Source organism: Panthera uncia, chromosome D1, assembly GCF_023721935.1.
Source record: "Panthera uncia isolate 11264 chromosome D1, Puncia_PCG_1.0, whole genome shotgun sequence".
Taxonomy (NCBI): domain Eukaryota; kingdom Metazoa; phylum Chordata; class Mammalia; order Carnivora; family Felidae; genus Panthera; species Panthera uncia.
Genome location: NC_064808.1, coordinates 81,329,019 through 81,341,325, shown reverse-complemented (window position 1 = coordinate 81,341,325; position 12,307 = coordinate 81,329,019). Strand labels below are relative to the sequence as shown.

At 44.6% G+C, this 12,307-nt stretch overlaps 1 protein-coding gene across 1 annotated transcript in view; it reads left to right on the top strand.

Moving 5' to 3' along the window:
• The first annotated feature begins 6 nt into the window (after positions 1-6).
• Positions 7-12,307, top strand: part of VPS26B (VPS26 retromer complex component B) — a 22,840-nt gene continuing 10,539 nt past the window's right edge. Inside the window, exons 1-2 of the mRNA XM_049620633.1 lie at positions 7-479; positions 9,255-9,411. Of these exons, the coding sequence (XP_049476590.1) occupies positions 257-479; positions 9,255-9,411 (380 nt within the window). The 5' untranslated portion in view covers positions 7-256. The remainder of the gene's footprint in view (positions 480-9,254; positions 9,412-12,307) is intronic.

Sequence of the window (12,307 nt, the reverse complement as noted above, 5' to 3'; positions counted from 1 at the left end):
TTGCATTGACCGCCCTCGCCCCTCACTGCCGCCGGCGGCTCGGGCTCACTGGACACTGGCGAGCAGCGGTGCACTGGTACCCGGGGCGCTGCAGACGGCCCTCCCCCCTCCCCGTTGAGTCGGGAGTAGTGCAGTCGCCCGCCGTCTGGCAGCGGAGCTGGGTCCCGCGTCCAGCCCTCCGGCCTTTGCTTAGGGCCCCTGATCCGCAAAGAGGAGCGGTCTTACCGAGGCCGGCCCGGCCCAGCCCGGCGGTGAGATGAGCTTCTTCGGCTTCGGGCAGAGCGTGGAGGTGGAAATCTTGCTGAATGATGCGGAGAGTAGGAAGCGGGCCGAGCACAAGACGGAGGATGGGAAGAAGGAGAAATATTTCCTCTTCTACGACGGAGAGACGGTCTCCGGGAAGGTGAGCCTCGCACTCAAGAACCCCAACAAGCGGCTGGAGCACCAGGGCATCAAGATCGAGTTCATCGGGCAGATCGGTGAGTGGGCACCCGGGCCTTCCTCACCGGCCGCGTACGCCGGCCCAGAGCGCCGACTTGGAGGCGGGGGGAGCGGGGTGGTTCGGGGCCCAGCTCCGATGAGGCCTGTGGGAGTCTCTTGTCCACTGCAGTCTGAGGCCCGCCCGCCGGCGACAGCCCCTGCGTTGCCGGCTTCCCTGCCAAAAGTGACAGCGCACCGCGAGGGCGGTGGGGGTGGCTGAGGAAGACAGGGAGCCTCCCCGCCGAGAGCCTCATTGTTGTGGGTACCTTGCCCTGAGATACTCTAGTTGTCCCTTCAAACTGCCGCTCAGCTTTGCTTCCTGCCTCCAGGATTTCCGAGTGAGACGCTCTCCTGCCATAGCCTGCAGGTGGGTTTGTTAGGGGGATACCTTGATCCAGTACTGCTTTTACCATTGTCTGGACATCCACAGCTGTCAGATCCAAGTTAAGTTGGTCCTCTGTGCCTCACTAAGTTCACTCCCATCCACCCGCTTTTCCTTTTAGATGTGGAGATGGAGAGGGCTCCCCACCCTTCTCCTGTCTCACCGTAGCTCTGATTCCCTCTGTTAGAGATAGAAAAAAGTTATCTCAAAGCTAAGGAAGGGTGTTTTGAGAAAACAGCTCTGCAGTCTTCAGTCTTTCTGTCTACTTAGCTAGTGTTTCTAAGATTTATTAGAATGCTAGTTTTCAGTTGACGAATTTTCTTCTTACAAAGAAATGATCCTTCTAAGTCCAAAATTAAATGATCGGGGCGCCTGGGTGGCTCAGTCGGTTAAGTGACCAACATTGGCTCAGGTCATGATCTCATGGTTCACGAGTTTAACCCCAGCATCAGACTCTGGTTGCTAACAGCTCAGAGCCTGGAGCCCGCTTCAATTCTGTCTCCCTCTCTCTCTGCCCCTTCCCCACTCGTTCTCTGTTTCTCTCTCCTTCAAAAAAAAAAAAAAAAAAAAAAAAAAAGATCATAATTTCTCGATGCTCTAACAGTCTTCAACCATGATTATTAATAATTAAAACTAGACTTTAAAAGGCGGTAACAATATAGAAGATTTGGGAGCTGCCAGTGAAGGTGGGGTTGTCTCTAATGCTAAGACTATTTGAAGTCTTGTGTTTTTAAAAACTCTCAGGTACTTCTGAAATGCATGGTCTGTGTCATTAGGTCAGGAGTAGATTCACAGCAAATACTCCTGTGGGCTGAAAAAAACTTCTATCAAAGGGTTCATACCCTATAACACACTCTGCATGTGTAACCCTGTTCTTAAGGACTTCCTGAGAAAGCTCGTCAAATACTTTCTCTCACATCCTGAGCGTTCAACAAAGAATCTGTTCTCCCTGTTTTACAGAGGCAGAAAACACTGGCACAAGTAGGAGAAATCCTAAGAAAAAGAGTCTATGTGGATAGTGCTCTGGCTGAAGTATTTGCCTCTGGTATTTAAGAAAATGAAATCAGGTCAAATACTGTCTCTTTACATAGGAAACTTTTTTGTTATTTTAAATCCAGAATATGAGTGGCCTTTTATGTAGCTGAAGGGGGCTTGAGAGTGAATTTTATACCCTTTGTTTTCCTGCCTCTAGCTTGGATAGTGTTTCTCAACAGTAGTACTGTTGACATTTTGGGCCTGATAATTCTTTGTTGTCACATGACATTTAGCAGGATATTTACCCTGGCTTCAACCCACCAGATACCAGAAACACCCCTAAAAGGCACCCACAGAGATGTCTTGAGATATTGCCTTATGTCCCGTGGAGAGTAAAAGCACACCTAGTAAAGGACCAGTAGGTATATAGGGTGAATCCAAAGCATTTTATGCTAAGCATATTGTATGAGATAGTTGAGAAGTCCTTGCCTACTGAGCATCTGTATTTTCAAGTAGTTTTAAAGCTACTGCATGGATTCTTTGGCTCTGTAATACAAGTGTAAACAGGCACACTCTGTGTCTTATACCATCACTACAGGTGATGATACCTCATCAATACGTGAAAGATGATCAGAATGTCCCCCACCCAGCAGTGTGACATGAGCTGTTCTTGGGGAACGGGGACAAGGCCTCCCTCTAGTTCAAGTGAAAGGAAGTTGCAGAAGCTGCTTGCTGGGCCTGCCCTGCCTGGTGTTTTGTCTAACTCCTTGAATCCCAGGACAGCAGCCCTGCCAGGTTTTCTACCAACCTTTTATCTTTCCTTGATAACTCTTCCCAAGCCTCTGAGCACTGTGGGCAGTGTTAACCCTGTGACTTTGAGGAAGCTGTGTCCCTCTCTGGGCCTCAGCTTTCTCACCTGTAAGGCAGCAATAACAGTCAGCTTGTGAGAATAATGTTGAGCTGTCAAGGGATTCTTCTTCAGGCAGAGTATGATCTATTTTTGTTGACAGTCTACTGACCTCAGGGCACCAGAGCGAGGCTAGTGAGTAACTTTGCCGAGGTTGTGGTCCCGTGGTTTTCTCCTTCATTGCATCTTTGACTATGAATGAACTGGGTGGAGCTTTGGTGGAGTTCCTTGGTCTGGCTCTATGAGTGACATACAGTATAGATTTTACTGTACTGGAGTAAGAAAGTTGATATCATTGTGCTCTGTTCACCTTCCTTGTTGATTTCCATTTTAATTCAAAAGCATTCTTGTAAACCATAGTCTCTTGGGTTTGCTTCTTTCTTTTTTCCTTCTCTCCTTCCTTTCTTACAGGGAACAGTTCCACAGCTTGAAAATCAAGTGCTTTATATAATTAACCTTTTTATCTTTATGATTAATTTCTTTTTCCTCCTGATGAAAATATATTTGTCCCACCTGTGTATTCATTTGAATGACAGCCTGGTACATGATTAAGGGTCAAGCAGACAGTGTGACTTAAATTAGATGGGGCTCAGTTTATAATAGCACAGTCTTTGCTAGGGTCTTGTGAAGACCAGAGATAATATACGTGATGTGCAGGTCTTGGCACACATCATAGGTACGCAGTAAAAGGGAGTTAAGATGATCATTGTCATTTTCTCTTGACTCATCAAGAAGTTTCCAGGCACTAGACCTTTAACACATGTCACCTTGCAGTCACCCTGATTTCTGTGCAGACCATCCATAAGAAATGTTTGGACCAGGTTTGTGTCCCCTTTGGTCTGCTTGTTTGTCTTCCCCCCATTGCCTTCCACTGTTTTCCGAAAGGTGTGTTAGTGCAAGTAAAAACCTATGAGAGGGACTCTACGCAGAGTCTTTGTTGAGACAGCTATTTGGCCTTCTGTTGCATTGGACCTCTTTGGACCCCATTCCTCATAGTTGCCCAGACCCTACTTAGAAAAGCTGCTATCTCAGTCTTGATTTTGGAGGTCCTACCTCCAAAAGGAAGAGGGTAACTTTTGTTTCTTGTCCCTTCTCTATAACTTGCTCTGGCAGTCTCATCCGCACTTGTATATTCTGATGATTCCCAACCTCTTTCTTTGTCCTGACCTGAACTCTACTGAGTTCCATGCCTGTGTTTCCAACTGCCTGCTAGGCACCTCCACCTGGATACCCCATAGGTCCCTCTGAAACACATCCAAAACAAAACCCCTTTCTTTCTGTGCTCCAGCCTCAGCCCTGCTTCTTGTCCTGTTTGCTCCACTGTGGCCTATGTCACCTGTGTCCATTCAGCCTCAAAAATCTGGAAGCCATCTTAGACTAACTCCTCCCACATGCCCAGCTGGTATTCCAACAACTCTCTGATACGTCCCTATTCTGTGGTTCCTCTCCATGCCAATGCTACTGCCTTTTGTAACTCTTTTGACAGCCCCCTCCTAACTGGCCTTCCTGCCTTTGCCTTCCTCATCTTTCAGTTCATTCTTGTCTTTCAGTTCAGTAAGAATGAACTTTCTAAAAGGCAGTTCTGACATTGTCAGTCCCCTCCTTAAAATTCTGCTCATCAACTTTCTATTGGTTGAAGGGCAAAAGTGTACCCAGCTCCTTCCTGAGTGGCCCTGCCTTTCTGTCCAGGCTCATCTCTCCCTTACCTTTCATCCTCACCCTTGTAACTTCCTTAAAATATGTTTCTTTTAGAATCTTGGCATCTTCCCTTTGTGAACATCTTTCTGCAAGGTATGACCTTCTTCCCAGGCTCATACTCATTCCGAAAGCCCCCAGCAAACATGATATCCAGATGACTTAAGCCTTTCTTCCACTGTTCTTCTACAGGCCTTCCTCACTGAAAACCAGTGCGGTAGCTAATCTCTAGTCTCAGTGGCTAGCACAAAGTAGGTGCTCAATAAATAATTGCTAATGGTACATGGTCAGATCTAGGAATCAAAGGCTGTGGTCCAGATTTTTTTCTTCCAACTCCTCCTAGATAAACCAGAGTTACTTGAATGAAGGAAAGGGAGAGTGCAGATTTGCTTTGCTGCTTACTGTTAGGAGACAGGGTTTCCTGCTGGTGCTGGTGGCTGAGGCATTGGTGAGCTAGGTGTGGCCCTTACTCCAGGCCACTGAGAACTAAGATGACTTACCCACTGACAGTCACCCATGCACAGCATCTTCACTGAGGGAACTAGGTACAGAAACATTAAAGCGGGTGTCAGTTTGCTTGCTTTTGCATGTTTCTTTGATCAAATTTTCTTATTCCAAGTTGAGGCAGGTTTCTCCCTGAGTATAAGAAAATACGAGTTGTGATCCACTCAGTCCTACACCAACTGCTTGGGTGTTGCACTTTGAATGGTGCCCCCTGAGAGTATAAGAAGGTCTTATTTATTCACCTGTGTTGTATATGTTTTCTGTTACTTTCAGTAAGTTTTTGAGACATATTGGGTTTCTTCTTGCACCTAGTATACTTTTTCCAGTGGCTTGGTCTGTTGTAACAAAACCAACAAATGTGTGGTGAAGGCATCTCCCGTGTCACTGTGACAGCTAATGGCCTACTTTTTTTTTTTTTAATGTTATGAAACATTTATTTATTTATTTATTTATTTATTTATTTTAATGTGAAATTTATTGTCAAATTGGTTTCCATACAACACCCAGTGCTCCTCCCAACAGGTGCCCTACATTTTTAGAAGAATGCAGTGTGGTATATAAGGAGCATAGAGGGAAGTTTTTTAATTGTTAAGAGAGACCATTTTTTCCGCTGCACTCATTTGGGGGGACTCTAACGCAGGACATAAGGCAGAGCTGGACCACCTTGGAGACTAATGGGGTTAAATAAACCAAAGGTAACTAGAAGGTCAAAATTACAAGGGAGAACAGACATGATTACTCCTGTCTTCCAAAGCCAAATAAACAATATTTGGATTTTTTAAAAAGTTTTTAAAATTAATGCCACTGGATGGATCTGAACCCATCAGTACTAGTCAAGTGTATACTTCTAAAAACTCCAGAGGCTTTCTGTATTTTAATTCATTAACCCATGAAAAGCTAAGTAAAAGGCAATTGAGATTAAATGGATTGATTCTAGCCTAGTAGTGAGTTGTTGCAGGGCTTAGAGAGCCCTGGAGAGCTGTATCTTGCTGGGGATGGGGAGCCTGGGGCTGTTACTGCTCCAGTGTCTGGGAGATCTGGGTGGGTGTGGCCAGCGTGAATCTTGACTGGATTGCCAGTCAGCAAACAGTGGCTGGGAAAATCAGGATGAAGACAAGGCTCTTTGGAAGTCTTTTTGCCCTTGCTGACTTAACTTTCTTCTAAGACCTGCGTGAAGCTTGGACCAGACGTGGTTCCAGCCCTGTAGCAGGTCTCAGGTCATCTCTAATGGTGACCCTGTGATGCAAAGCTGGCTCAATTTCCTTCCAAAGTGGCAAATTCACTCCTTATCCGTTGGTGGCAAGTTTCATCATGAAAACATCCCAACTACAAAAGTTACTTCCTCCTATTGGACTGAGAAAGACAATCAAGACAGGGAAGTTACCACAACAAAAAACATGGCCAGTTCCTACTTATAGCTTGAGATGGCTTGTTGCTGAGGGCTTTGGAGTTTGGAGAGAACTAGAGATGAATTGTCACTGCATCTTTGAAATAGATACAGGCCATTTATAGTCTCTTGACAGCCTAAACCTCTTGCTAAAACAGCATTGGGATTTCTGTTCTAATTTATGTGAGAGAAAACCAGACTTTGTGGCAAATAGTGAAGTATGGCTGCTATTTCTGCCCCTTTGCACCACAATGTTTGCAAAAGCATTGCAAATGGCTTATAAATTATAAATTAAAAAGTACAGTCCAGCCCCACTCAGACTACACACTGGCCACTGTTCCATGACAATTAATGTAGGAGCTAGTATTAACATGTGTCCAGGGAGAAAAGCACTAAGGAGAATGTGACACTATGCAGGGAAAGACCTCTCTTACCAAAGGTGGCCACAGCCAGGTGCCCTTGCTGGGTCAGGCAGAATGTTGCTAGGATCCCCAGATGCTGGCAGTCTGCATGTTCTCTGAACACTCTCAGGTCCTTCTCTTTTCTGTTTCTCATGTTGCCTTTGGGCTCTGTGATCACAGTTGTCTATTTTTCCATCCTTCTCTTTCCATCCTTTTCTTGACTCTGGGATTTCTCATTTAAAGATCATGGATACTAGGGCTCTGCCTTGCCTGCTTCTGTACCCTGAAACTATGGGCAGAGTCCAGTGCTTGGGAGCTAAGACACCAGGTCCCCCAGTTAAGGGGTCAGTTCCCACGTAGGCTCCAGGACCATCAACAAGGACTTGTATAGCAGCAGATCCAGGAGAGTAAGTGAAGGAGCCCTTGTCACCGAGGCTCTTCCCACCTACTCACTGCACTTCCTTGCATTTATTGGCGGGGGGGGGGGCACAGTTCTTGGATTTTAAAACTAGCAATGGATTGCTCACCTTTCCCTGTCCTTTCCCTTATTATTTGTAAGTGTCATCTCCCATTTAGTGACTTTGTGGAGTATTACTCACCACCCAGAATGCTACTTGCTACTGATTCCATTTAGTGTTTGGAAGAGAGAATGGATTGTTTGTAATATAAAGTGGATCAAAGTGTAACTACATAGGAAGTCAGCAGCAAGATGTAATCACAGAATACAATGTAAATTAATACAGAAGTGGCACTAGTTTGGGATTAACCATGCTGCTGCCACCTTCCTGAGTTGCATAAATCTTAATGACAGAGCCCACTTTGCTTTAGAATGCTTCCTTGTCTGGGCGGTGGGTGGGGGAGGGGTGGAAGGCTTCTCATGGAATAGGTTTGTCAGAACCAGCTCCTCGGGCAGCAAGGGGTTGATTTTGCACTCAGACTGAAAGCACTGCTTGAAGCCATTTTCTCTTTCTGGGCATGGTTCTCCCCTGGGGCAGGGCTGGACACTGCATTTCTTGGGCCCAAAGTTTCAGTCCTGATCAGGGCTTACATCTTGTGCTGTCTGAGGCTGACCTGAGCAAATGCATCTCTGCCCCACTGCCCTGATGCTCTGGTTCTGAGAGAGATTACCTGCTGTGCTCTGGAGATATGGGAGCTGGTTTGGTAGGCGGTTGTCCCAGACACTCCCCTCCATGGACCTGTTTCTTTATCCCCAAGCAGCCAATAGCAGAAGGAGTGAGTGTACTCTACCTGCTCCATGTTCCCAGTTGGTCTACCCTATCACAGTTTGCAGCCTCACATAGGACCGGAGCCCAAAAATGCTTGAGATGTGGTACCTTGACTGTAATGTGGCCATGTATATTCATAGTCAGTATTAAGTGTCCCCTCTGCACAGCCACGTACTGAGGAGGTGCCAGGAACCTGGGGATATAGGCCTTATCTCTAAAGACCATGCATATAGAGTATCCTCAAATAGCAAAGTACAAATAGGTACAAAATAATATAGGATAAATTGATAACATGAACTTAGAATTAAGACTCGAATGCCAGAACTATTTCTAGAGGAGGATGAATTTAGAGCAGTGCTGCTTCTCAAAGTGTGGTCCCTGGAGGACCAGCAGTACTAGCATCCCCTGAGGGCTTGTTAGAAATGCAGATTCTTGGGCCTCACCCCAGACACTAGAAGTGAGTCTGAGCAATCTGGTTTTAACAAACTCTCTAAGTGATTTTGGCACTCCCTGAAGTAGAGGAACCCCTGATTAAGATGGAGGGAATAACATTAAAACTTCTGCGTCCAATTGGCCACATGGATTCCCTTGAGGGATAGTAGCAGCCAGCAGCTAATATGTTTTGAGTGTTTACTATCTATTGGGTACTATTCTGAGTCCTTTACCTGCATTACTTCCTCTAATTCTTATAGAACCTTACGAAGTGGGTTATGTTATTACTCCCATTGTACCAGGTCATAAAAACAGATTCATTCTAGCAGGAGATCTCTAATCTCAGCTTTGCAGCCAACTCTGCAATTCTAAGCCAATCATTTAACCATGCTATGTCTCAGTTTCCTTCTCTGTTAAATGGGTGACAAGGCCTGTCCTAGATACTTCAGAAGATTATTATAAGGAAGATAGGATTAAATAACTATGAATATGCTTTCAAAAGTTAGAAATAGTTTTAGAAATGTTTTTAAAACAGTGTGGTGTTTTTGTTACCGGTTCCCCTGATATATCTCTTAAAGTACCAGCCTGATGTGCTAGAGCAGGGTTATATTGGGTTTTTACTGTGCCACAGAATTTCTCTATATAAAACCGAGTGTTTGGAAAGTGGGGAGGGAAGGAGACCAGTATATGGAGAATGCAGTGCAAGAGCGGGATTAGGAAAAGAAAAGGAGTCAAAAACAAGGCTGGGGGAAGTTTGTTTTGGAGAGAGGTCTCTCAGAAGCGGGGGTCCTGCAGCCTGGGATCCCCCTTGTTAAGCCCTGTGTAGCTTGGGGTCCGGTTGTAGAGGCTGACGCTCTCTCTCCAGAGCTCTACTACGACCGTGGGAACCACCATGAGTTTGTGTCCCTGGTGAAGGATTTGGCCCGGCCCGGAGAAATTAGCCAATCACAGGCCTTCGACTTTGAATTCACCCACGTGGAGAAGCCCTATGAGTCATACACAGGCCAGAATGTGAAGCTCCGGTAAGTTGTAAAGTTGTGTCTGCTGTTTCCCCACCTTGTCCCTGCTGTTTCCCCACCTCACCTCTGAAGCTGTCTACATTTGAGTCTTTTTATATAGGTATTGAGAAGGAAGAGAACTGAGAGCAGTGGCATGCTGGTAAATGTTTAACAATGGACTCTCTGGGAGGAGAAGCCCTAGTTTATAGCATTTGTCAGTTTCTGTCATGTAAATATTCCTACCGTGGCCAATTTTAAGCTCCCAACCTGAGGTGCCTGATTACAGAGTTGGGGAGAGATGTACGGTAATCACCTTTACATAGCATTACTGTCAGACACTAGATGTTAATTCCCCTAAGAGCAGACAAAATCGGTAAACTGTAGCAAGATTATTAAGAAACAATGAGTTTTGAGTATGTATTACCTTTGTTTTTAATAGAATCCATTTAAGTTTAGATAATTTAGGTTTTTTTAATTTATGTTTATTTTTGAGAGAGAGAGAGAGAGAGAGAGGGAGAGGGAGAGGGAGAGAGAGGGAGGGAGGGAGGGAAGAGCAAAGAGAGAGGGAGACACAGAATCCAAAGCAGGCTCCAGGCTCTGAGCTGTCAGCACAGAGCCCAATATGGGGCTCAAACTCACAGACCACAAGATCATGACCTGAGCCGAGTCAGATGCCCAATTGACTGAGCCACCCAGGCACCCCAAGTTTAGATAATGTTTAAAAATTGCTATGTCTAACAACCAGTTTATAAAATTCCTGAAAACTGAATAGTCAGCTTTCATACACTGGGATGAGCTGTATCCCAGCACACCATGGGCTGCACATCAGGACCTGCGAATCCTCGGTCCAGCTCTGCCACACAGCAGCAGTGGGATTCTGAGCTCTTGCTTGAAAAGTAGGTAATAGATTTGGATTCTAGTTCTAGGTCTGTCCTCCACCTTTTGGGGTGACGGGAGAATAAAACATAATACAGATTTTCAAAAAATTTAATAAACACAATTTAAGTACATGGGACTGTTTTTATTCTTCTGGTTTCTGAGGATAGGGACTGATTCCAGGGGCCTCTTGGGTAAAAAAAAAAAAAAATCCAGGGGGTGCCTGGGTGGCTCAGTTGGTTAAGCATCTAACTTCAGCTCAGGTCATGATCTCATGGTCCGTGGGTTTGAGCCCCACATTGGGGCTCTGTGCTGACAGCTCAGAGCTTGGAGCCTGTTTCAGATTCTGTGTCTCCCTTTCTCTCTGCCTCTCTCCTGCTCACCCTCTGTCTCTCTCTCTCTCTCTTTCTCAAAAATAAACATTAAAAAAAATTTAAAAAAAAATTTAAAAATCCAGAGCAGCTCTAGACTCTTGGATGTAACTTGAGATTATGTGAAGTTACTGGGACAAAGCCAACTTCCTCCATCACTCTGGACACCTGGCTCCAGGTTTAATGCCACCTTAAGATCAGCTCATCTTTATCACCTCAAGGCCTGGTTTTCGGATGGTGCGGACTACAGGAAGACCTTTCCTCTCCTTCTGTCTCCCTGGTCTCCCCTCTTCCGTCAGAAGAGTGATTGTAGGCTCTTCTTTTTCAATCTTTGCAGAGAGGTCTAAACACTGACGTTACCCAAACTAAAGACAGTGTTTCCTAACTGCATTCAGAAAAGGCTACAACAGGGAGGACTGTCTAGTTGTCACCTAAACTTGCCTGTGGGACTTACTATTATTTAATTTAATATTTTCAGTGGATTGCTCTTAAATGTTTTTAAGTCAGAAATAAAGATGTTGAAAAGAATAGTGATACTTCAGAATATGAAAAATAGGATTACCATATGATCCAGGAATTCCATTCATGGGTACACACCCAAAAGAAGTGAAAGCAAGGGCTCAAACATCAGTGTACACCCACACTCATAGCAGATTGTTCACAATAGCCAGGTGGACCAACGTAAGTTCCATCAGCAGATAAATGGATACACATACAGTGGAATATTATTCAGCTCTAAAAAAGGAAGAAAATCCTGTCATATGCTACATGAATGAACCTTGAAAACCTTATGCTAAGTGAAATCAGCCAGCATAAAAAGACAAATACTGTATGATTTCACAACAATGTGAATGTGCTTAATGCCACTGAAGTATGATTAAAATGTTAAATTTTGTTGTATATATTGTAGGGGAGGAAAAGGGTTTTTTCCCTTTGTCGATCTTAGGTCGACTGGCTAAGGCTCTGCAAATCAGACTGACAGAAGATAGGCTAGCAAGAGAAAGGCAGACCAGTTGATTCACATGTGCATTGTGCATACACACAGCAATTGGTCATGAAATGGAGTCGTTAGAACTCGGAGCTTACATGAGCATCTTAACAGAATAATAATTTCACAGAGAAATGACGAAACAAAGGAAAGGGGCTTTGAGCTTTTAGGGGCAACAAATTCTGGGAAGGTAAATATATGGGGGAAACAAATGGAAAGTAAGAGTTTGTTTAGTAAGATTTGTTATGTAGATTTCTCTAGTGCAGTCGCTGGGCTGATAACATTTGTCTCTGATGATTAAGAATGTTCTGCTCTTCCTCCTAGAGAGTGGGGAGGGCAGAGAGTTTTTCTTGTGTCTGCTTCTTGTTGCTCTATATAATCCTTATACCAGAGTGGCATATTTTGGAGTGGCATACTCTAAATCCCTTCTGTATTTTACCACACACATGCACACACAAAATGAATAAAAGAGAAAAAAGTGTTGCTGTCCAATTAGATGAAGACTTCAGGATTCATGTTGAGAGAGGAGGTCAAGAAGAGAAAATTAGTTGAGGGCAGTTTATAAATTTCAGTTCCAGATTAAGGGCTTTTATCTTATCAGGCAGAGGGAAAACATGAAAAGATCATTCTGGACTTCTCTTTCTTTATATTTGGTTGAGGGAGTGGTTCTTTTGGACAATTAAAG